The following is a 24,281-nucleotide window of genomic DNA, read 5'->3' as shown; positions in this document are numbered from 1 at the left end:
CGTTGTTGATACATGGGTTTGAAGCCAAAGGCCGTCATATCCCTGGCCACAACGGACGTGAATGAACAGACTTGCTGATGTAGGGAACTTCCGAGTCGTCGTACCTATATGCGCGGAACGGGCCGTGTTCTTTAGGGAAATACGCGAGACACTGCGACACACTGAAAGATATGGCTAATGCTCTTTGTCTCTGATTTAGCTTTTTATTAACATGGCAATGCCCGGTTATCTCTTCCAACCATCACAACAATGAAACAAAAAATCTAATTACTATTACTAAATCTAACAATACCACAACTCTCTATCCCAATCACCAAATGATCTCATCAAATCATCGTCCCCTTATTCTGCTTCTGATCAACATTATAATGCCTCCACATCACGACCGCCGGAATCATCAACACCGAAATACACGTCGCGGCAATCGCCTCATACTTCTGGGTATACCCCCAGGCAAAATCCACCGCATCCCGCACCGCAGACCCCGGCTCATACTCCATCTGGGACAAATACCCCCCCTGATACAACGTCTCCCACTTCCCCTGATCCGCCGCCGGCAACGCCCGCCTCAACCCATCCGGAAACGTATTCGTATAAATCGCTGCCGCGACCGCATATCCAATCGCGCCCCCAATACTATTAAACAAGCCCAACATGGACAAGAGAATGGGAATCCCATCCCGATCCGACGCACACATCACCGCCATCTGCTGACTAATGACCAACATACCGCCCGAGAAGGCAATGAAGATCTGACACATGATAACGTATCCGATGTCGGCGTCCTGGCCGCGGAAATGGATCATGAGGCCGGCGCCGAGGAACATGAGGGGCACGGCGAAGCAGAGGCAGGAGTATTTGAATTCTTTGACGAGGCGGATCCAGAACCCGAAGATGGGGGACCAGACGCAGGACCCGACGGTGTAGATCGAGGTCATGTAGCCGGTTTTGGTGACGTCCAGGTTGTACACCACCATGATGAAGTAGTAGAAGTAGCTGTCCCAGCAGTAGAAGCTGAAGTAGAGGACTGCGGCGAGGAGGCATGCGCCGAGGACGGTCCGGTCCCGGAGCAGGTCGTAGGGGATGAAGTGCACCCGGGCGTACCATTTTTCCCAGGCAGCGAAGACGAAGAACAGGCAGAAGCCGATTACCACTTCTGCGATGAAGGCCGCGTTGTGGTATTCGGTTCGGCCGTAGCTGGCGAGGCTGAAGGGGAGGAGGAAGAGGACGAAGGCTGCCATGAGGATGAGGGCGCCGATTACTGCGACGGTTAGATACTGTCATGATGGAGAAGATGGGGTTTGGGGTGTGTCCAGGATTAGGGATGCTTACCATCGAACTCATGGATGTAGTGGATCAGCGACTGGAACCATGTCCGGCCGCTGTCTGGACGGACCAGAACGCCGGTTTTGTAGGCCTTGCGTTCGTAGTACTTGAAGACGCAGATCAGAGGCGCAAACACGAATGGTTGCACGATGGCAAAGGCACCGTACGCCCAGCGCCAGCCAGAGGTCTTGATGAAGGAATTAGCGGCGAGAGACCCGGTAAAGGCGCAGCAGATGAAAGGTGTGGTCGAGAAGCCAAACGCAAAGGCTCGGTTGCGCAGGCCAGAGGTATCCGCGATGAAAATCTCGAGAATCAAGTAGATCGCATCATAACCGATCCAGTAGAACACATAGCCTGCCGCAAAAGCATTCGGCCCATTGCAGGCAGCAAGGATGATCAGTCCGAGGACATAGACGAGGACGAAAACGATCAGGCCTTCGGCGCGTCCCCAGATCCCAAGCAACTTGCCAATAGGGAGCTTGAGAACACCACCGATGATGACTGCCAGGATATAGGCCGTCGTGACTTGAGAGGCAGTGCTGAAATTCGAGTAGGCATAGTAGAGAACGTTGGTGTTGATGTATTCGTGAAGCGCGAGCATGAAATAGCAGACCCAAATCCTGAGATAGTCAGCATTGCCGTGTCGGTGCTGCTTCTGCTCTTACCATGCATAAGTGCCGTAGATGGCCTTCTTGCTCCAGACCAGCGCGGCAGCCTCTGCCTTTTGAACACCGATCGGAGCCTCGCGGGAAACCTCCTCCGAACCCTGTCCTGCCTGGGACTTTTCGCCAACGTTATCGGAAGCATCTGTTTGGGGATGCTCAGTAACCTGCACCGGTTGGAGGTCTTCCACGATGTGGTTGGTCTTGCGACCCCTGAGTCGGTCGACGACAACACCCATGATGGCTGACGATAGCTCCAGAGGGGTGGGGAGATGAATAAGGATGGAAGGGAGCGAAAAAGAGAAAAGAAACGGCCGATCACACGGTGAATATATAGTCGGCCCGATCCTTCCTCGTCCTCTTTCTCCTGTAAGTCATCCATTCCTTTGAGTGCTTAGTTCCTATTAGCGCCAACAGCAACTTTTCCATATGGCGTAGGTGGGGCAGAGCTTTGGGTCAGGGTCAAGTGCGTGGACGAAATGGGGGCGATAAGGGCAATCAGATAATCACTGGCGGGTCCATCGACCAATCGGCGCAACGGCAGGCCGGCCGATGCCGGGTGGGATGATGAAATCAGCCAATGATGGCTGTCCGGCCCGGCGATGGAGCCACCCTTCTGTGATCTAGACGGATAAGCGGGCCACAATTCCTCAGATTGGCTAGCTGCCTTCCTGCGGTCGGCTCGATTGGCTGGTTTCCCTGAGCATCGGCTCTGCGCTTGAAAAAATTTCACTTCCCGTGATGGCGATGGGAAGTCCGTCAATCCTTCGTGTAAGCTTGGGCGTAAAAACTTTGCTAGCCTAGTTTGCAGACACATCAGATGTTCTGGGCCTGGTTATCGATCTAATCTACGGAGTACTCCGTCCTATTATGTTCACCGTTGTATCAGTCGCTGCCAAGGGGCGGAAATTGGATGACGCGTAAGAGTCCTGCAGGTCTGCAAATCTGCACTGGTCTCATGCAACGAGCAGATCCTACTTGGCTCTGCCGACCTCATGATCCGAGAAGCTTGTGCCAGAGGTCAGCATGGGCTCATCCTGTCTGGATCGCCATATTGGGATAGCACAGCTTGTCCGGTTGGCCAATGATGGACCAAATTGTTGCTTCCATATCCACTCGGGATCGGTATTCTCCGAACTAAGCTCCTGTGCTTATTACGTATCCGAATGATCAAGGCTTCTCCCACTGACCCAAGCATGGATAGTGACTTTTGAAAACTTTAAGATGCAACCCACTGAGTGTGGATCCATCTCTAGACCTCAGGTGTTCAGCCGTATCTGCTTTGGGAAGAATTCTGCGATGACCGGAACATGACAAATGGCTTACCAAGGATTGTTGGGGCGCCAGGCTTAAAATGACCATGAATGTTATCAATGAAACCTTTGGGAGGCAACCAGGCAGATTTGTTGACCCCAGGCGCAGTTGACGTTGCAAGGGTTCCGCTGCAGCCTGCAGGGACATCTGAATCCACAGAGCGCGGTATCCGCATCTTCCCCATTCAACCCTTCAGCCGCAAGGTCCACTTGGTTTGAATTTTGAGGGCTGTGGACGACGTCAAGCCAGATTCGGAGGAAAAGTGAACCGATTATAAACCATTGGAAATGCTGTTGGTAATGGATCCACTGTCCACCTGCATTTCTGGCATATCCGCGACGATGCGACCAATTTCATGTTCAAATTGGCCGATCAATTAGACAGCATCGGAATTCCCGAAAGCATTTAAATTGCGACTAGCCACGGCATATGTAGGCCATGCTGAGAGACTCTCAGGACGATCCTCTGGCCTGTGAGCAGTCCACAGAAAGAAACGCACAGAAGAACGAACTTCTCCCAATGGATCAAGATATTAGCAGGATATATAACAGCTGCATGTCCTTCTGTACGCAGTTGCCACTATTGCTCAAAGGTGGGGCTACTGCGTCCGCAACTAGGAGCCACGTTAAAACGTCTGCTGAGGAGACGCGAGAATATGCTGCAATGGTGACATGCAGACACTGGATCTTCTTCATCCAATGGAGGTCTGTTGTAGACTTGTAGTCTATTCTCTGCAGCAACAAGCACCCCGCTTTCCGCGACGATCCCTTCCAGGGGCGATGAGCAAGGCAGCAGGCTGGCGCCGTTGAGGAACGTTGTCGTTTTGATTGACGGAATTCCAATGAAGGAATCGGACGTGTGACTGTGACAAAAGTGGCCGGAAGTTCAAGAAGAGGACGATGCCAACTGATTCCTGATGAGTTAGAATCGCTGACTGGGTTGGGTGAAGACGGGAGAGGAAAAGTAAACAAAAGCATAAAGGCGTAGTCACATGACCGGAGTAGATATGCCTGTAGTGAATTCAACCCCCTTCAAGCATTTCTATTCCAGCTTGGTTGATTTGCGAGCACACCATTTGTGTATGTAGTCTAGTAGTACTCTCTGCGTGTTCAAGGCAGCCCAGCAATGATCACATCTCCACACCAAAGGTTCAATCCGATGGGAACTAGTCTTTTAGTTAGAGGCCTCGACAAAATAGCAGCTTGCCCTTTCTACTAGCCTTCCATCTTTACTTGTAGTGTTACCATGCGTCGGAATGCCTCGCGGATCGCTTTGAGCCGACCACGTGAGCGGAAGCGGAGCAGATTTACTTTTCCGCCCCGCCGTATATGAAGGCCTAGGAATTTGTTTGAAGCATCGCTCCAATCCTACAAATTCATCCCCTTTCAATCCAGTACTGGTTTTAAAGCATCGATCATGGACAAAGAAAGCCGTATCGTTATTATTGGTGGGGGCGTATTCGGCCTCTCCACGGCCTACCAGCTCGCCTCGGAGGGCTACCGGAACATTACGGTCCTCGACCGACACATGCCACCGGTGAGTGCCGGATATCCGGAGACCGCCATCCGATTCAGGTCCGACTGACAGCGCCAGGTTACCGATGGATCCAGCTCAGATATATCCCGGCTCATCCGATTCGACTATGCCGACGACGATTATCTACGGATTGCACACGCTGCGTATCTGAAATGGCAGCAGCCCAAATACAACGGCATCTTCTATCCGGCCCCGTTCATCTTTACCGGAAGCTCCACTGCCCATGGACAAGCGTGGATCGCCAAGGCCACGACAGCTCTGACCAACCACCAACTGCCATGGACCAAGGTGGAAGACGCCGCTGACGCGAAACGGTTACATCCGATTCTGACCGGCAAGCTAGCCGCGCCCCCGCTCACTGGTTATCAGAATAAGCAAGCTGGCTGGGCCGACGCCAACAAAGCGATCAGTCAGCTGCGTGATGACTGTCTCGAGCTTGGCGTTTCATTCATTTGTGGCCGTAGAGGCATGGTGGTGGGATTCGACACCGATTCGCAGAATACGATCAAGGCAGTGCGTACCCGGCTCGGTGCCTCGGTGGAGGGAGATCACTTTGTCCTTGCAGCTGGCGCGTGGGGATCCAGCTTGGTTCCGATGTACAACTCCACACTAGCCACGGGCCAGGTTTTGGGATACATGCGTCTCACTCCGGAGGAGGTGGAGAAGTACCGGGAGCTGCCAGTCTACATCAATTTCTCAACAGGCTGGTTCAACTTTCCACCTCACGAGGACACGGGACTGCTGAAGGTGGCGGTTCACGGATGGGGATATACCCGGAAGCCGGAGAAGGGAGAATCCACCTCGGTGAAGACTAATATCTCAATGCCTCCCCTGATTCCACCCCGCGAACGGCGCAACTTTGCCCCTGCAGACGGCGAAGTTCGACTGAGAGAGGGATTGCGCGAGATTCTGCCCGAACTGGCGGATCGGCCGTTTGAGAGGGTGGCTCTCTGCTGGTATACGGATACTCCGACGGGCGACTTCATCATGGACTTTCATCCGGATTTCAAGAATCTGTTCATTGGAGGCGCCGGAAGTGGACAGTAAGTTCCCTGTTGATGCTGATGTACATGGATATTAATGACGCACGTCTAGTGGGTTCAAATTCTTGCCAGTCCTGGGTGAATACATGTCGCTTGCGCTGAAAAAGAATCTGCCACCACACCTGGCGCAGAAGTGGCGGTTCCGGACCGACTATCAGAACCGGGAGGATGTGTTCTTGGGCGATGGGAGTCGTGGTGGACCTGCTAGGCGGGAGTTGGAGGCTGGGGAGAGGGCCAAACTGTAACCAGCATCAGCGCAGCGATGAAGTGCATGGATAACGAGATTATGTGTAGCAAATGGATGAGAGGAAGCCCGAAACAGGCTAGGCCTGAAGGGGGTTTAGTTCCGGCAAAATCGCGTGCGGATATTCCGGTCACGTAGACGGAGTAACCGACCATCTTTTGCACCTCCGCAGTCCGAGTATCTGCTCCAAATCTCCATATTGAATCATGGATCGCCATTCAGGATCAAGGGAACGCAGTCGACACGCCTGTGAGCCTTGCCGGTGAGGCATTCCTCGTAGATCGCTTAGGCATCGACTAATTGAGTCAGTCGCAAAAAGACAAAATGTCCGGCGGAGAGGCCCGTGTGTTCCATGTGCCAAAGACTGGACCAGCAATGTGTATATCGACCCAGGGAGCAGCCAGTCAGCTCGACCAGAAAGGTCACCAAACCGTATGCATACGCTTTATCCAGTAAGATAACACGCCTATCTAACACATCCAGACGAGCTACCAAGGATCGGTTACGGATGCTCGAGTCTCAGGTCCATGATCTTTATGATGTCCTCTAGTGTGTATCATCTCTGTGCTCGCATCATCCTGCAAGGCTGATGGCATCTATCAAAGTCCAGATCCGAGTCGAGAAGGTGGGACCTCCCCAGGGGCCCCTGAGAGTGATGGAACTCTCCTAAGTCATCCGAACATGCAAACCCCGATACGAGGGGCTTCTGGAAATGCCTCTTCGTTCTCACTGGCAAAGCAAGTTGCACGGTGCTGTTGATACTGCCTCTTTGTTAACACCCTCTAGTCCATATCCACCCTCACAGTCACTCGAACACTTTATAGACGTGTATCGGGCAACATTACACTTGCAGCCACTACCGCTATTCGACCTGAATACCCTCCGGTCTGACCTGACCCAAGGACCCGACTTCCTTCTCTGGAGCTTTCTGGCACTTATTCTGTCATTTACGAGCCATGAATTCTACCAGAGTAAGGAGCTGGATGCCAAGGAATTCTATGCGCAGACTGCAGAAGAGACCGTTCTCAAAATGGCTGTCCAAGGCATACCAAGGGTGGAAGTCATCGAGTCATTGTGTTTGCTGGCCCTGCGGCACATTAAAGGTATTTACTATATACCCTCAGCATCTGGCAGTTCTCTAACAGCGGCATAGAACGCAAAGAAGCCCAAGCATGTATGACGATAGGGATGGCTTCCCGTCTGCAGGCCTTTCGCACCCTACTCCGCAACCCAACAGAAGATGGAGACCTCATAGGCTCCCGATGCCACTGGAGCGTCTGCATCCTGGAAAACATCTTCTGCCCCCAGCTCTCAGTCCCACCAAGAAGCCAAACATCCCTCGAATACCCCCCCAGCGCCCCCCTACCCCCTCCTCTCCCAACCGACTCACACCCTGACCTCTCCGACTGCAATCACCCACCCAAAGACCTCGGCATCCACGCATATTACATCCAACTAATCTTCATCTGGGGTGAAACCGCCCTCTACATACACAACATCCGATCCGGCCACACCGAAACCCCCTGGTCACCCGACTCCACCTACACCAACCTCAACTACAAACGAAACATCTACGACTCCCACCTCGCAGACTGCCACCTCCTCCGCAACGTCGCATTCACCAAACGCCCCCGGGCCGAGATCCTCGAACACCACACCTACTGGACCCCCTGGATCGCAATGCAAATCACCATCCACGCTTCCGTCGCAATCCTCAACCACCCCTTCATCCATCTCGTCGTCCTCCGCGCGAACCGCAACGTCCCCCAACCCCATTTCTTCCTCCAACAAACTGTCGACCATGCCTTATTCCACTCCGGATGGGTCTTCCGGCTCCTTCAGGCCTGTGAAAGTCTCACTTTTCCCATCCATGACCCGCTCGTTGGGCATTTAGTTGCAGCAACAGCGACCATCTCGTGGATTTTCCAGTTCGCGAAGGATCAGGATATCGCTAAGACCGCACGGGAACATCTGACTATCTCGGAAGTTATATTATCTCGTATGGCAACCACCTGGCCGCATCTTTCCCATAAGGTACGCCCCCTCTTCCCCCACCCTCAAGATACCATCCCCACTAAGTAGAAGCGATAGCTCCAAACCCTCCGCACCCTGCAATCCACAACAACCACCCTCCCCACCGAAGGCACAACCATCACCTTTCAACCCTCTCTCATTTGGGATCTCCTCGACCCGCAAATCCACCCCACATCAACCCCTCCCCCTACCCCTACCACAATCACAACACCCGGTCCCACCGCCCCAGGCGGTGCCAGACTGCGCGTCACAACGCAATTCGTGCATCCGCTTGTCGAAGACGAGCCCGTACCGAATATACAGGGGAGTATGGGGGGTAGTGACACCCCGGGGTTATTTCTGCCGGATGCGCAGGACTTGGAACAGTTGTCGTTGGATGAGTTGTTTGGGCAGATTGGGGATGAGGTGACTTGGGCGGGGTTCTAAAAGTGCGGTGGTATAAGTAAGGTATACGAACGATGGGGGGCCTACATTACATGTCTACCTGAAAGAAGGAGGATTACAATAGATGTACAAGATATATTGTCACAAAGTCTCGGAGAGAGAGGATAAGAAGGGAATGTATCAAGATCGATATGTAGTGGCAGATGGGGCTGCAGGACCCATCGGTGACAGAAGGCGACATCAGTGCAGAGCACTAGTAAGGGATCTGCTCGTGGAACCAGTCCATGAGGAGTTCCACCTGGTTGGGGTGGGCAATCGGCACGTTGCCAAAGTAGTTGCCCAGCTCCATGACGACCTGGGTGCCGTTGGGGCTGTTCGGGGTCCAGCGGGGCAGGCTGCCCTTGCCGGTGTAAGAACCACCCAGGTTGGGGTTGAGGGTCTTGGCGAAGTTGGCCCAGTAGGCAGACATCTTCTCACCGATCTCGTAGTCGACCTCGGTGAAGGGGTAGGTATCGGCGTTGGCGTAGAGGGCGTTCAGCACGTACATGATCTCGGACTGGTGGAAGGCACCCGCGGTCTGGCCAGGGGGAGCGTGGGTCCAGTAGTAAGTGAAGAAAGGCGATTCGGCGGCCTTGTACCAGTCGGTGGCGTAGGCCCAGGAACCGACGAGAGAGGCGTCACGCGCGGCAGCGTTCCAGGAGCGGTCGCCGGTGGTGGCGTTGTCGTTGACGGGGTAGAGCTTGATGTAGCGGTCGAACAAGTCGCCGTACTTGAGGGACGTGTAGTTCAGATATTCGTGGACGGTGTAGTCGGTGGTGGTGGAGGCACCAGACTCATCCTTGGTGTTACCGGTGATGACGGGGACATCGTTGGCAGGTCCGTTCTGGAGAGTCTCGAGGTAGGTGGAGGGAAGGACGTAGTCGTCCAGAACCGGCTTGAAGATCAGAGGGTAGCCGGCCGAGAGAGCCGTAACCCACCAGATCCAGGTGTCGTTGACACGATCCTGAGAACCGATGAGGAGGTCCTCCATAGACAGCTCACGCATCTCGGCGATGGTGGAGACGTTGTGCTGAGCGATGTAGTCCTCACTATGGGTGATAGCCGTGGACATGTTGACATACGAGGTGGCCAGACCAGCCAACAAGGGATCATAGGGATATCTGATGCCAGACTCGGAGATGGCACCGTGGAAGTAGCCCGTGAACAGAGGGCTGTTGACAGCATGGTACACCTGAGAAGAACCGAACGACTGGCCAGCGACCGTGACGCGGTCAGGATCACCACCGAAGTTGGCGATGTTTTTTTGAACCCACTTCAGAACCTCCAGTTGATCGAGAATGCCGTAGTTTCCGGACGTGTTGTGGCCCGTGGTGGCGAGACCCTCCGCGTTGAGCTCGGGAGTGGCGAGGTAGCCAAATGCATCGTCACGACGGTTGAAGGAGATGAGAATAACGTCCTTCATGGCCATACCACCCCCGTACCACCAGGCATCATCGCTGGTTTCATCGGAGCCCTGGTTCCAAACCATGACGGGGAGCTTGGCATCAGCCGAGCCAGCGTTGGTCCAGATGTTCAAGCTGAGACAGTCCTCACTGATGTCAGTCGCGTAGTTACTGGGGCACGCAGGGCCAAACGACGTGGCGTTTAAGGTCTCGTTCCATGGCTCACGGGGCTGGGGCGCCTTCCAGCGATTCTGGTAGCCAGTATCCGCAGCGAAGGGAATCCCGAGGAAAGCGGTGACGTTGGACTCGGAAACACCGAAGAACTTCTCGAGCACGGTCTCGTTGGTGAAGTACTTGTAGCCCTTGACAGGACCGTAACTCGTCTGGATGACCTGGTCCCAGAGCTGGGCTTGGGCGACTGCAGCGCCCAGGGCCACGGAGGCAAGGCCCTTGGAGATGAGGGAGGGCATGCCGAGAGATGCAGAGGGGATGTTCTTGAAGAGACAAGGGATGCTGAGGAAAAGAATGAGATCTGGCAGAGGATCACCGCGGTATATATAGGTTTGATCTCAAGATGTGTCTACGATAGGCACCGGTCACGGACGGAAACAGGGCCCCACTGCTAGGGGGGATAGAATGAGCTTAATGGTCCAGTCCGACGATGCAGGCCGGCAGAGAGATGCTCCCATAACCCCGAGGGTGGCTTGCGGGCCTGGAATTGTTGCACGGGATGATGCGTAAGTGGGGACTCGGATTTACTACGGCCGCGGATGACGACCATGCGTGGAAAACGCGAAGAAGCGATACTGATGTGGGTGGCATGGTCGTCGCAGGTACTCCGTACATGGTTCTTCCGTAGCCCAGACAAGTGGAGGCCGAGGCAAGCAAGTTTAGCAAGTAGCAGCACTCGCACCCCTGTCGATCATGCTAGTCAACCGTTGTCATGCGGTCATCACACCGGGCATGCACCATTGCTCTACGCTGTCTTGATCCAGACCACCCGGTGTGTCCGGGAGAAGTTGGTCAATAGGCTCACGGCAGGATCCGGACTGCACGGCTGCTGCTGAAATTGTCGATTTCTTGCCGAGTGGGTGAGAGTCGGGAGTTGCAGTGGCAGATACTGAAGATTGATAATGGGCTGACCCACTGCATCATCCATGATCGGCACATTCGACGCCCGTTTGAGGGTCCCGTCTTGGCCGCGCGTTTCAATCTGGGTGGGGGGAGGTCGGCAGCAGGTGGGAGTGAAGAGTTGCAGCGTGAAGAGTTGATTGTGCGAGTGTTGCAACCCCGCCGGAGGATTGTCACGTGGAATTACTCTTTGGGGCAGGTGTGGCCGACTCCCCCGCAACAGGGTCGGCCTGGGCATCCTGATCCGGCGGCGGGGCTCAACCCTGACCCGAGCGGGTTGAGTGGATTGGGTGGATATGCCCGAGACCCCGGCGGACCTCGCAAACTCCCCCCAAATCGGGAATAGACCGGATGTCGACTTGGTAGACATCAACAGGGAGATATTCACAGCATCATACGTAACCTGCAACATACAGGGCATTCGATACTCGCATTGTCTAATCTCTCTCGGGGTTGTCTCAGTCGTATGATATTCGTAGGCGTACACAAATTCCTGGTTGAAGTGATAGCTGATGATAATCCTTCACGATATCTTGCTGACCTCGACGGAGTAATCGTATATAAGGGACTAGAGACCAGAAGGGCAGCTAGCTTTTACTCCTCAAGTGATGTCACCGTAACAGGCGGATGTGGTATATTAAGATCAATCAAACAAGCAGTATTCAAGAAGAAGAAGAAGAAGAGGGAGATTTGCTATTGCACCTTGCATGGTTTTAAACACTGCTAGCCACCTTGTTTAAAGGAGCATGCGGACAATTGGTGCATTTCTTGTTTACTGCTATTAAATGTTGAGTCATGAAGTATATCTTGGGAGATATCGGTGATTTGAACATTTGCATTGTAGCAACAGGAGAGTGTTGTCCACAAATTTCCTTTCCGTATAGAGCCTAGTCGTCTCTGCTTCATCCGATATGTCAAGATTGCTGTTAACAAATACCAGAATCGCTCATATTGGACTCTCGTTCAGATTGTCTCTCGCCGGAGGGGGGATGCACTGAAGATCGGATCAGATATAGAACATGGAGTATTCGATAGGCAGGACTCTACCACATCCAGCCAGAGTGGAGCGGATTGATCAATTTACTCATCAGTAAGATCAGGATTCTGCAGCTTACTGACTTACCGTTTAGCGTGTGACGGCGCGATTTATGCTTATTTCACCATCGGCGCTTATCATAGGCTCATAGGTTGCGTATCAGCACAGAGGCCACCCAACGGAAAAACCAGCCGATCCATACACATCTCACACAGTTTCATTCGTGGAAATGATATCGGCCACCATGACTATCTACATGGTGCTGGAGAAGGCCTGATCAACCTGCACGATGCGTACACTCGGGTCTTCCCGTTCTCCCTTGATTCCTATCAATCCAGCCGAGCGTTCCCGGATAAACGGAATCGCCCCCGGAGACTCACTCCAAGCCGCATGGCACTGCGTCATGATACTGACTGCCTCTTCCGGACTTCCTGACGTATAGACAATAGCTAGCGGAAAGGGGCCGTCCACCAAAGTTGACCAGATGTGTTCGTTGAATCGTTGGACCTCCTCCATCAAAACTCGGATCTGTTTCTCTAGCTCGGCAATGATTACGCCGTGATCCCAACGCGCAAGGAGAGCGCGGTCCTTGGAGATCACGGACGACTCCACCACATATGCCTGGATGTGGATATGGATCTCGGGTAGAATGGTCTCACCGATCGCGGTGCCGACAGTTTCAAGCATCCGGAGATCCAACACCAGCCGTACCTTCAGGAGCGTCAACGCCAACATGGTGTGAATCCTTTCCACCAACCGACTCGCTTTCCACTCGCTGGTGAATTGAATGACGTCTTCAAAGGCATCCGCGTTCTTCATATCCAGGAACGGCAAGGCCGGGTTCATTTCGTCGATCGGGGTTCTCTTTTTTGCCAAGCAAAACCACTTCATGAAGTCGTAGGATTCTTGGTCCCGCTGGAGGCGAATCAGGAGGGCTGGGATCTTCCACCGGGTGCCGACCTCGTCCGCGCGAAAGACGTGCACGAGGGACAGGAGAAGGTCCAGCCGCTCCTGAACGGCCTGCCGGGTGTTGATCTTGTCCATCACCTCCGTGAGGAAGTATTTCGAGAACAGATAGTCGTGCATCCACCCCTGAAACACTTCTCGATTGTCTCGAACATCCTGGGGAATCCTAGTGAGGGTGACAGTGCCTCCGCAGGCGCGGGTGATGGGGACAGCGACGCGCTGATGGAATCCACGGGCCCGAGCAACGGCATGGCAGGCGGATTTGTGGGCGGAACGATGGGCCTTTTGGTGGTCCTTGCTGCAGTAGAACATGACCTGACAGCCACTGCACCGCCGAAGGTTTCTGGTTTGGCCGCAGTGGCCACAGCCGCTGGAGAGAGAGGGGGTGGTCGTCATGTATGCGCTGGAATGAGCGATCCACGGAAAAAGGTCGCCAGGAAGGCTGATTGAGCATGATGGATGAAGCCCCCGCGGAGGTCAAATATGGCTGAGGAGAGGAGGGTTGTAAATCGACCTGTTGGCCTTCCGGGATCAGATGTTACACTACCACCGGAATGTCTGGAGCGAAGATCCCGCATTTGGTTGCCGACCAGGTACTTTGTCAAAGGCGCACTCGTTGAATGAGGATGCAAAGCTTAAAGAGTACTTTGTTCCGGGTGGTGTTGATGCTGGAGGAGGGAACACTGGGACAGGTCTAGATTGCCCCCAAGCAAAGGCAACAAACAGCGGCCACTAGAGACAATCCGGCTTAGGGTGGTCTCCGTCTCCCTCGTTCGGATTTCTCTCGCATCCACCGTCCTTCCACTTCCTCGTTAACTTTGGATCCACAAAGGTTAACCGTCGGATCGGATCCAATCCCTACCAGTAATCACTATTCAGATCTCAAAGGCATCTTCGTATCCATCGCCGGGTTTTGAATGGAGCCAGCAAACGGCACCCCCGCTCCACCCCGCGCTCGAGTGGAACGAGGCCGGTCGCGGAATGGTGAGAGTCCCCCCCCCCCGTTTCGTCCAGTTGAAGCCAGCTCACTCAGCCGTTTGTCTCGTCAGGATGCCAGACTTGTGTCGCAAAGCGCGTCAAATGCGATGAACAACATCCCTGTTGTGGTCGATGCGCTCGTTTAGGTTCTGCCTGCGAATGGGTCCGGACCAGACCGTCGCTAGCGGCCAGGAGGCGCGGTTTCGGCCCGATAAAGTATCGCCAAACCAACGATTGGACCCCCAAGCCCCTTCTGCCAAAGTCAAGAGGACTGGCGAGGGATGACGTTACACACACGGGGAGAGAGGAGGGGTCGGCAGGGATTTCGAACCTCTCATCATCCCGTCCAACCTCACCGTTGAGGTCGATCTGCGAATGGGACCTATCTGCAACCGAGTGTCTGCCACCATCCGCACAGGACAGTTCAATTGGGAATCTTCAGGATGTGATTACCCCCATCTGGCTCACGGCTGCCACCCCACTCTTTCTCGTGGATGCCACAGAAAGAAGTCCCTCGCTGGGCAGTAACGATAGGCAGGCCGTGGCTTTCCACCATTCGGTACTCGCTCCGCTGAAGTCTACGCGGCCACCGCTGTTCTCTGCACACGCACTTTTCCTCCGGCATACATGGAACAAACGAATCGCTCTGCATTTCCTTCTCGCGGTGTCGCATAGCGAGATAGCCATCTACCACGGCCAAGGAAGCCACCCGACTGCCGAGTCACGCTTCCACTTGCAAAAGGGGATTGAACTCCTTGTCCAGGTATGGAATCCGGTCGCTTTGGCTGATCATCTAGAGGTGATGTTGTCTTTCCTATACATGTATATGTTTTGGATGCGGCGAGATCGGTTAGCTCCGTTGAGGTTTCAGGCCTTGAGCTCCACGGTTTTAGCTTACGTGAGGCTGTATGGAATAAATCGCCTCTGCACGAACGAAGAAATAGTTTCAACCTCAGATAATATCAACGCGGTACCGGAAAACGTGCTTCTTTGCCGAGTATTTAGCTACTTGTACGATCGGGACGGATTTTGCAGCTTCTTCAACTGCGGTGGATCATTTGCAAATTATGTCAATGAGAATCCAGAAGCCAGTCAAAAGATATGGAGGTTGTCGCGGACTGCGTTTCTCTGCTTGCCACGGGATTGTCTTGGTTCTGGCCTAAATGCAGTCCCCGAAGTTGAAGAAGCGGCCGTCTTGCAGGTTTACTTTGAACTCATTCGCATCCATCATAGGATTAATATTTACAGCCAGGGAGGCTCAGACGATGAGGGTATGCGGATCCAGAGACAACTGGGTGTCCTACGAAAGGTGAGCGGGATATCCCAAAGATTCTCCGAATTCAATTGACGAGCTCGATGGCAGGAACAATCGTCCATTTTTCACCGGGTAGGTGTTGAGGAGGAGGGACTTTCTCCATCCCTCTTGGAACTGGTGACAGTATCATTGTTCCATGCTGTATGTATATATCTGTGTCGCAGTCGATCTCCTCTGGGCGACCGGCCTGTCCCAACTGAAGTTCAATCGGCACTGAGCGACCTCATCACCACCGCACACCGCACGATTTCTCGAGGGTCCGTCCAGCTTCTAGAACGATTTCAATGGTCGCTCTTGATATTGGGCCTTGAGACGAATGATCCTATTCATTGGGACTGGGTATGCGTGAATATATCCGACTCTGCGATACGAGAGGTGTTCCGTGTGTGTCTCCAGGCGAAGAAACGATCTGGTGGCCGTATTTCCATAGCCACACTGCGCGAGTTGGTCAGTGGAGAAGGCTAGCTGGGCCGTTCTAGTGCATGCCTGTCCTAGTGTGATGAAGCGACCGTTAGGTGTCCAGCAATTGAACAGGACGCTCGCGTCAGGCCAACAGCGCCCAGCCAAAGCCTTCTACACAACTCCGTCCGACACCCCTGGCGAAGCCTTCACTCGGGATCGGCGTCTCTTTCATGACTATCCAAGGTTTAGACGCAAATGCCTCTATAACGCTCGTGGGGTTCCCAGCAACCTCTTCCCACACACCTTCTTAATCCTCACCGCGACCATGTCTTGCGATATCATCAGGACCCTATCTTTAACAAAAAAAAAAGTCTCCATATACACTATTGCCAACTATATGTTGTACTGGCCAAGATCGTCCGGGAGCAACGGGGCTCGTCCGACTTGCGGATGCGGTCTTCACGGATGTCTCCCAGCTTTCCACTGATAATCAATCTCTCCACGTTGAAAATGGACAGACTCTTCAGGCGATCGATTACTGGCACGATCAGGGTTATCGAACTTGGTTGAGAACCTACTTCGGCCTAGCTCTTCGGTATGCTCGAGATACCGCGCCATCATCTATACATGTCTCCCAGAAATTGCACTCGGCCACTAGATAATCAGGAATATGCGGCCTGCAGATGGTCCACGCCCTTGTTTCTCCCATTATTGATGGTCGTGTTACGATATTACCAGGCGCGGAGGATCCGGAAAAACAGGAAGCGGGGGACATGCTGCGCTAAGGAGGACCATTGGGCGATCTGCAGCGTGAAGCCCCAATCGGAGCTTTTCGTTTCTTATTTAGGTCTGGGATTCCCATTTTTGCGCCCCGCGGGCTTCTAGCCGTTGCGCGACGGCAAACTATTGAATCCGACAACAATATATTGGTTCGTGGTTCCTAATTCCCTTACACCTGTTGATCCAACTGCAACAATCCGGTGCAGCACAACAAACAGACATCCATTCATACTATTCATATCATGGTACTCCGTATCAAGGATAACAACACCACAATCCGAAATACTTTTTCCCAATGCCTCTCCATCAATCACCGCCAACCTGTAGTCACCACCCAGACCCTAATCAAATCCCCAAACCCCGTCGCAACCTAATGAATCAGCTCACGAAGTTCACTGCACAAAGCCACAGAGAACCTTCACTTACCCATATTCCTCTAGCATCTACACGACGGGGCCTGATCTCCGGCGGGCCAAATACAGCAAGCAGTTCCACATTTCGCCGCAAGCACCCACTGCGCGCCGTTACACACGGCGATGTTATCAAAGTCGGAGGTGCAGTCGTATCCGCTGCCACTGCAGCTAGACCCGAGGGTGACGGTTCCTTGGACGGAGGCAATGAGTGTCGTAAGGAGGGTGAGGGTGATAGTCTGGAGTTGCATTGTGACGGCTTGTGTGGTTCTTGTTGATGAATGGAAGATTGGATTGGAGAGTGAGATGGTAGTTGAGTTGAGCAAGAACTAAGTCGGGTGATAAAGGAGGTATTTATACCCCTGAAAATATGGCACTGACCAGCTCTGCACCTCCGTATCCAGGCAGTGCTGGTGCCGGACGCCCCCAGGCGAGGCATTTCCCCAAGGCTGGCTCGGAGGTTGGGACGCCTTACGCAAACATACCTACATACGGAGTACATACAAGGATGCAGACGGAGCGGGCTGGGGTAACCCATAGCCACTCAAGCATTTCGGATGGAGAATAAGGCCGTCACCCACCGATCTATTGGCTAGGATGCAGGTCCCCGGATCGAGGCGGGGCTGGATTGCTCACCGACTCCTGGCTGCTTGGATACATACATGCATACGGAGTACATGTAGTATGTTTGTGGGTGCAGTGTATACTTGGCTCACGTCAGCAGAATCTTCTCATCGAAATGGAGATATGACGTGTCAATACCCCGGTCTCTATTCTGTGTTCTGCAAGTTTCAGTACGGGGGCACGACGCCGTTACCTTGTTAATTCAGCACAAGGGGTACAAGGTTTGATAGACAAGAGGCTATAGGCTTGGCTACGCCGGGTACACTGTATGTATAATTGCTTATTCTGCGAGTCGAGCGTCCCGTTTCTCGTTTGCTTCCGTTCCGTACTCCGCACATAAGCGAGTTACCGCACCCGCATAGAGAGCGAAAATCTTTCCGTGTTGGGGGGTTTAGGCGTTCCGGTGATCGGCCATGGGTAGATACCTGGGGACTGTGGAGGGGTGGGTTGTTGAGACTACGAGGGTTTTTACGATCGTGTGATTGTAGGGTGTGAAACTTCTAGGGGCCTGTCAGACTAGGAGGGTCGAATAAAGGGTCAACTATTGGAGGCTATAGACTGTGATCCTCCATGGTGATAGTAGCAAGACGGGACGAATGGATGAAAGCAGTTGAATCAATGACCTTTACGATCACCTGGGCTGCCTGTATCTACAACTGAAATGTTGCAAGGTATTGATCCCCTCTGATTTCAATCTCAGTGCATCACATACGTTCACAAGACCTTGAGGGGGGAAGTATATGATAGTTAGCAAAATCACCTGAGTGATGATGTCGAAGAAGCCTGTATGGAGTAAAGTAGCGAGGATTGTGATGGGGAGCATGCCAAGATTTAGCAGAGGTCGATTGACCAGCTGCTCCGACAGCATTATTTCGACTTGCGGTCACAGTCGCTCTCTGGAGATCCCACAGGGTCCCTAGGTGATCAGATTATGCCCCCGCTCAGACTCCTTCAGCAGCTGCCACCGACATCGTGTGCTGCCGTGTAGATGGCATGGTGTTCCTGGAGCGAGATGATTCCACACGGAGGAGCTGCCCGTTCTGCTGCACCCGATCACAGTGGTACAAGACCCGAACATGCGGGCGGGGTTCACGGAAAAGGGTCAGGTCCTGAATGTGGGCGCCTTGGCGGGCACGGGAGAATGCCTAGCGAGGCTCGGATGACCCGTGAGCTGGGGGGGATGTGATGGGAGAGACAGAGTGGTAGGATCCCTAGAAGATTGGACGGAGATTAGCTGATCAGCGTATGGAGATGATGATGCTGAGGAAACTGGGAGGGAGAAGGGAAGAGAGCAACCAGGCAGACCTTCCCGTGCCCGGTCACCTGATTGGCAGGAATCCAGTGGGTCAGGTGATCGGTCCGTGTTTTGTTCCCAACTTTCCTCCCTCTTCTTGTCACTAGTATCTGCTTCCAGGGGCAAATGGGCGACGCAGGCGACCAATAGTAGTATATCTTCCATCCCCATCCTAAATACCTATCACTGCTTCAACACCCGATTGGGACCACTTCACGGGGCATTCCAGCCGGGCACACATTCGGGGGCTATTAACCCGCGACGGCTGAAAGCCATGAAGTTGTGGAGGGGGAATGCGGGGAAACGATGGCCCGGGATCGGCGCCCGGCATGAACATGATTGGTGCCCACAACCCGACAGACTGACCGGCCTCTCAATCAGTCCAGGCCATGCTGCTTTCGCGCTGCTTTTATCTGCTGGGATTTCTGACGAGAAATGCGGTTGACGGCAGGGTTGACCCTTGACAGATTGGCTGAAGATGTCCGCAAGGCAATTGGCCATATTCACGTGCAGCAGCTTACTGTTCGCATCGCTCATTGGCGCGAGGCATGTACAAACCAACATGTATCTTGATCATCGCTGACTGAACATTTGACCAGCGGCACTATCATTCTTCCTACCAGATACCAAGTCAATGCAGGCTTTACGAACTATACCAGCCATGGCAATGCATCGTGCTTTACACTGGACCAAACCAACCCGTTGGTGACTCTAGACTACGGCACCGAGATTGGAGGCTTCCCTTTTTTCGATGTAGACTCGTTATCCGGTGCGGTCCAGATTGAGGCCAAGTACACCGAGCCCATGACTGGCCTCGATGCTCCTTTCGGCGATGGTCCTTGGACGTTCGCCAATGGTTTATCCAACACCTTCCGTGTCGAAACGTTCAATGTAACCTCGACTGGAAGGATGGAGTCCTTTTTCATTCAAGGCGGTCTTCGCTGGCAAAATCTCTTGCTCCTCACCGAGGGCAGTGTGCGCATTTGCCAAGCAGGGATTCGATCGGGCAATGATCGTACTCCTGTCAACGAGCTACCCGGCTTCTTCGAAAGCTCCAATGATCTGTACAACGAGATCTGGGCCTTGGGGCCACGGACAGTTCAGCAAGCATGCATTGCCGCCAATACTGCCCCGTCCACATGGGAGGTCACGGCTGATGGAGTCTATCTGCGTGGGCAGCAACCTGCTCAGTCGGTGATGGGGGCGTCCTTTGCGAACTACACCATGACTTTTCATACCAAAATTATCCGCGGAGGGACCGGCTGGAAGGTCGCCACGGGAGTCGGCGGATTCGGGCCATATTTTGTTCTGACTAGTGAATATCCTCCTGGCTCGACATTCGTCAATACCAATCGGACGATTGTGCCGCCCAACACACTGGCTGTGGGCTACGGCTGGAACCTGGTCAACCAGACGTCGCTCACTACCGGCAAGGTCAATCACTATCCTTTACCATTCAATGTCAAAGAGGGCGACTGGTATGAGGTTTCAACGACTATCAATGCAACTGGATACGGCGTTGTCGTTAATGGAACCGAGATATTCGTGGCCCTCGATGACCTGCAGATAGTATCCGGCTCTACCGGTGGCTCAGGGAGTCTCACGGGCGGAACCTGGGGGTTTGGACCTTATCAAGATCAGATTGCGTTGGTCAGAGATGTGGAAGTCCATGCGCAGAATGGCACCCTGCTATATGAGAACCCGATGACATCCAGCTCCGTTCTGGAAGAATTCGGGGTAATGGCTAGTAACCACTCCGTCTGTCTGGATGGGGCCAAGAGAGACCGTCTCGTCTGGTCAGGCGATTTCGTACATACATATCGGGTGATTCAGTCCAGCACAGATCGTTCAGATTTTATAGTCGGGTCCCTGGAGTATTGGCTGGATCGTCAAGCCTCGAATTCCTCCGAGTACAGTGGCTATTTCAGCATGTCGCCCGCCATGGGCCAATCGGCAAAGTATGTCAACACCTACAATGCTTTTGGTCTTCTGGACTATCAGCTATTCTTCCTTCAGGCATTTGCTGGGTACTACCGGCACTCTGCGGACCAGGACTTTGTGGTCAAACATTGGTCCCAGATCAAGGAAGGGGTCGAAGCCGTTCTGCCGCTGATTGATGAGCAATCCGGACTGGCGGTCGCTACCGACATAGGTGCGTTTTTCTCGGGCTCCAGCAACGGCACTGCAGTGTCGGCTCTTCTAGCGGACACCCTGAGTCAAATGGCCGAGATTGCTTCGGTGGTGGGTGAAAACGATGTTGCCGAGACCTGGACCCGGTCAGCCAATTCGATCAAAGACGCGATTCGCGACCAACTCTGGAACGCCCAGCTGGGCTTTTACGCAGTCGATCTGAGCGACTCGACCGAGCAGTCTATTACCGGCAGCGCCTGGTCCATCCTTGCCGGCATCTCCAATGCCACCCAAGCCGAGTCCTCCATTGCGGCCCTATCGGCCCTTCGTCTTGGCGTCGGCTACAAGACCTCCACGTCCGTTGCCAACGCGTCAACCACCGATCTTGCGCCTTTCCTTTCCGGCTTCCTTCTCGAGGCAATTCTCCAGGTCAGTCGCAATAGCTCGCAGGCAAACCAATCGAGAGCCACTGCCATCAGCGTTCTTCTTGATCAGCTCTGGGCGGCGATGGTGAACCAAGACGAATACTATACCGGTGGCACGTGGGAATATGTATACCCCGATGGCCGCCCCGGCCTGGACCTGTACACATCGCATGCGCATCCCTGGTCCGCGGCCCCGACGTATGTTCTCACGGAATATGTTCTGGGCATCCAAGCCACCTCGGCCGGGTTTTCCGAGTGGGCTTTCCGCCCGGCGATGCTCGACGTGAATGTCTCGTGGGCGCGGGGGAGGGTGCCGACTCCGAATGGGCCGATCCGGGCAAGCTGGCAGTTGGGGCAGAACGGCACGGTGCAGCTGAATGTATGTGCGCCGAAGAATACTACTGGTATCGTGAGCGTGCCATTTGCGGTTCAATCGTATACCGTGAATGGGAAGGACGGGACGGTCGTGAAGGACAAATTAGACGTTAGAGTTTCTGGGGGATCGTGTGCTGATGTGTATATCGTGAGGAAATGAGCATGTACATATACTCTGCCGTATACCTGCTTCAGGAAAAATAATATGACATGATCCCTGACATCCCCATTCATCTTGGAGACTGTTCACGCACCCCGCAGAGGCACGCATCCCTGTCGGTAGGTCAGGTGTCCCCCGCAAACCTAAATTGATAGCTAATTTTCCGCTTCTCCCCAGGTCTGCCTCTCCACCAATCGAGACCGGCCTCTCCGAGCCACGCGGCAGGCTAAGGCGATCCGTTCCCTTCGTGGCGTTTCGTAACCAACAGCCATCGCACAAGGCGGCCTGGCCTCAGCTTAGGCCACGCGCATGGGCGTTCCAGCAGCTCTCAATCCTTTGTTGGCCACATGGCTTGTTTCGGGCTGGACTATCCCGAATTACCAGAGCTGAGCTCTCGATGCAGCTCTGATAAAGGTGCCCCCCCCTGCGTCAGGTCCTCGGACGCACTGGACAGCCTTACCTTTTCCTTCCATTCCTGTGATTTCTTCACTGTCAATTTCCGTCAGCATGTGGCGACGCCGGATTACCATCGATGACAAGGCCATTACCGAGGGCTCGGGCATCACGCTTAAACAGTCTCTTTTCCCGAACTTTTTAGGTATGTGCCAGCGACCTGACGTATCCTTAGCTAACAATCGCAGTGACCATCCTCTTCTTTCTCTGGGGCTTCGCCTATGGCCTTCTCGATACCTTGAATTCTCATTTCCAAGATGAACTCAATATCACGGCGGCACAGTCGTCTGGTCTGTCGGCAGCATACTTTGGCGCATACTTTCTCTGCCCTTTGACTGTCTCAGGATGGATTCTGCGCCGGTTCGGCTTCAGGGTGACATTCATGACGGGGTACGCCTCCCACTCGTTTCGCGCCCTTCTCACTAATCAATCTGCAGGCTCGGCGTCATGACCGTCGGGTGTCTCCTCTTCTGGCCCAGCGGCGTCAAAGCCTCCTTTGGCGGATTCTGCGGCAGCATGTTCGTCGTCGGCGCCGGTCTTTCCACCCTCGAAACCGGAGCAGACAACTTCCTGGCCATCTGTGGGCCTCCGCGATACTCGGAAATCCGACTGAACCTCGCGCAGGGCGTCCAAGGAGTCGGAACCTTCATCGCTCCGCTTCTTGCCTCCCGGGTCTTCTTCGCCAAGACCGTCGATACGGAGCAGGGTCTGAAGAACGTGCAGTGGGTCTACCTGGGGGTGGCCTGCTTCGTGGCGCTGCTCATCCCGCTCTTCTACATTGCCCCGATGCCTGAAGTCACCGACGCGGACATGGGGTTACAGGAGCAGGATATTTCCAATCACGATGTGGGACCGTTCTCGAAGCAGTACAATCTCTTCCTGGGAGTGTGGAGTGAGTTTTGCTACACCGGCGCCCAAGTGGCTGTCGCCAACTACTTTATCAACTTTGCGGAACAGGCAGGATACTCGAAATCCAAGTCATGTATGTTCCCTCTCCTCTCGATGAAGGTTAATCGCTGACCATATCGCAGCCGACCTCCTCGCCGTCGGCCAAGGACTCTACACCTTCATGCGTTTCGTCTCGAGTGGTATGATCACTGTGGGAGTCAAACCCCGCTACATCATGGCCGTCTACCTCCTACTCTGCTTCGTCTTTGGCGTAGCCGCAGTAACCACCACCGGTCCAACCAGTGTAGCCATGTTAATTCTCGTCTTGTGCTTCGAAAGCGTATGTCATCACACTTCCACCACCCATACTCATCCATACTCATCCATACTCATCCATACTCATCCATACTCATCCATACTCATCCATACTCATCCATACTCATCCATACTAAAACGGTATAGGCCTGCTTCGCAACCATCTTCAGTCTCGCCCTGCGCGGTCTCGGCCGCCACACCAAACGCGGTGGCAGCATGCTCGTGGCCGCCATCTCCGGAGGCGCTGCGATTCCCCCCATGACAGGTGCCGTGGCCACGGGCACCGGCAACGACTTCCACAAGGCGATGGCGATTCCGACCGCGTTTTATGTCCTGGCGTGGGCGTTTCCGATCTATGCGAATACGGTGAGTCGGGACTTGTTGGATGGGCATCGGTCGACGGATTTGAATATGACGGAGGAGCGGAATGTGCGGGGGAAGAATGCGGAGTTGGAGTTGCAGGTGGAGGGGAAGAATGGGACGGAGAGGGTGGAGGATGTTACTGCCCCTTAGATGGGATATGCCAGTGGGATGAGACATACCCAGTGCCGCAATTTGGGTGTCAATGGAGTGAAATCTAGTTTACGTATGTGCCGCCTCAGTATATACTCACT

General features: G+C 53.8%; 10 protein-coding genes across 10 annotated transcripts; 5 read left to right on the top strand and 5 right to left on the bottom strand.

Moving 5' to 3' along the window:
- Nucleotides 1–198: 198 nt before the first annotated feature.
- BO80DRAFT_413242 (MFS general substrate transporter) lies at nt 199–2,504 on the bottom strand. The gene is made up of 3 exons (XM_025718053.1): nt 1,992–2,504; nt 1,333–1,946; nt 199–1,261 (listed from the first exon to the last, which is right to left on the bottom strand). The coding sequence occupies exons 1-3, from the start codon at nt 2,225–2,227 to the stop codon at nt 327–329; spliced, it is 1,785 nt and encodes a 594-aa protein (XP_025572495.1). The 5' UTR covers nt 2,228–2,504; the 3' UTR covers nt 199–326.
- Nucleotides 2,505–3,637: 1,133 nt separating this feature from the next.
- On the bottom strand, nt 3,638–4,490 carry BO80DRAFT_167129 (uncharacterized protein). The gene has a single exon (XM_025713916.1). The coding sequence runs from the start codon at nt 4,277–4,279 to the stop codon at nt 3,827–3,829; it is 453 nt and encodes a 150-aa protein (XP_025572494.1). The 5' UTR covers nt 4,280–4,490; the 3' UTR covers nt 3,638–3,826.
- A 193-nt stretch (nt 4,491–4,683) lies between these two features.
- BO80DRAFT_413239 (NAD(P)/FAD-dependent oxidoreductase) lies at nt 4,684–6,303 on the top strand. Its single transcript, XM_025718052.1, has 3 exons — nt 4,684–4,838; nt 4,896–5,881; nt 5,934–6,303. The coding sequence occupies exons 1-3, from the start codon at nt 4,719–4,721 to the stop codon at nt 6,124–6,126; spliced, it is 1,299 nt and encodes a 432-aa protein (XP_025572493.1). The 5' UTR covers nt 4,684–4,718; the 3' UTR covers nt 6,127–6,303.
- A 146-nt stretch (nt 6,304–6,449) lies between these two features.
- On the top strand, nt 6,450–8,539 carry BO80DRAFT_480599 (fungal specific transcription factor domain-containing protein; the record flags this gene model as incomplete). The annotated part of the gene is made up of 5 exons (XM_025723355.1): nt 6,450–6,577; nt 6,912–7,228; nt 7,279–8,159; nt 8,217–8,466; nt 8,514–8,539. The coding sequence occupies 5 exons, from the start codon at nt 6,450–6,452 to the stop codon at nt 8,537–8,539; spliced, it is 1,602 nt and encodes a 533-aa protein (XP_025572492.1).
- A 257-nt stretch (nt 8,540–8,796) lies between these two features.
- Nucleotides 8,797–10,455, bottom strand: BO80DRAFT_504279 (carboxylesterase/lipase family protein; the record flags this gene model as incomplete). The annotated part of the gene is made up of 1 exon (XM_025724417.1): nt 8,797–10,455. The coding sequence occupies one exon, from the start codon at nt 10,453–10,455 to the stop codon at nt 8,797–8,799; it is 1,659 nt and encodes a 552-aa protein (XP_025572491.1).
- Nucleotides 10,456–12,485: 2,030 nt separating this feature from the next.
- On the bottom strand, nt 12,486–13,484 carry BO80DRAFT_320733 (zinc finger MYND domain-containing protein; the record flags this gene model as incomplete). Its single annotated transcript, XM_025715123.1, has 1 exon — nt 12,486–13,484. A coding segment is annotated over one exon (999 nt), but the record flags the coding sequence as incomplete, so codon positions are not given.
- Nucleotides 13,485–14,035: 551 nt separating this feature from the next.
- Nucleotides 14,036–15,876, top strand: BO80DRAFT_362312 (Zn(II)2Cys6 transcription factor domain-containing protein; the record flags this gene model as incomplete). The annotated part of the gene is made up of 3 exons (XM_025716051.1): nt 14,036–14,102; nt 14,168–15,405; nt 15,460–15,876. The coding sequence occupies 3 exons, from the start codon at nt 14,036–14,038 to the stop codon at nt 15,874–15,876; spliced, it is 1,722 nt and encodes a 573-aa protein (XP_025572489.1).
- Nucleotides 15,877–17,029: 1,153 nt separating this feature from the next.
- BO80DRAFT_437254 (uncharacterized protein) lies at nt 17,030–17,555 on the bottom strand (the record flags this gene model as incomplete). The annotated part of the gene is made up of 2 exons (XM_025720996.1): nt 17,030–17,332; nt 17,508–17,555. 2 exons carry the CDS (start codon nt 17,553–17,555, stop codon nt 17,030–17,032), a joined length of 351 nt encoding a protein of 116 aa, XP_025572488.1.
- A 1,811-nt stretch (nt 17,556–19,366) lies between these two features.
- On the top strand, nt 19,367–22,011 carry BO80DRAFT_467263 (putative alpha-L-rhamnosidase C; the record flags this gene model as incomplete). Its single annotated transcript, XM_025722840.1, has 2 exons — nt 19,367–19,467; nt 19,521–22,011. The coding sequence occupies exons 1-2, from the start codon at nt 19,400–19,402 to the stop codon at nt 22,009–22,011; spliced, it is 2,559 nt and encodes an 852-aa protein (XP_025572487.1). The 5' UTR covers nt 19,367–19,399.
- Nucleotides 22,012–22,518: 507 nt separating this feature from the next.
- Nucleotides 22,519–24,180, top strand: BO80DRAFT_480594 (MFS general substrate transporter; the record flags this gene model as incomplete). The annotated part of the gene is made up of 5 exons (XM_025723354.1): nt 22,519–22,609; nt 22,653–22,854; nt 22,902–23,446; nt 23,496–23,692; nt 23,815–24,180. 5 exons carry the CDS (start codon nt 22,519–22,521, stop codon nt 24,178–24,180), a joined length of 1,401 nt encoding a protein of 466 aa, XP_025572486.1.
- Nucleotides 24,181–24,281: the final 101 nt, after the last annotated feature.

Source organism: Aspergillus ibericus (genome assembly GCF_003184845.1).
Source record: "Aspergillus ibericus CBS 121593 unplaced genomic scaffold BO80scaffold_38, whole genome shotgun sequence".
Classification (NCBI taxonomy): domain Eukaryota; kingdom Fungi; phylum Ascomycota; class Eurotiomycetes; order Eurotiales; family Aspergillaceae; genus Aspergillus; species Aspergillus ibericus.
The sequence above is the reverse complement of the archived record's forward strand: the minus strand, read 5'-3'. Positions and strand labels throughout refer to the sequence as shown.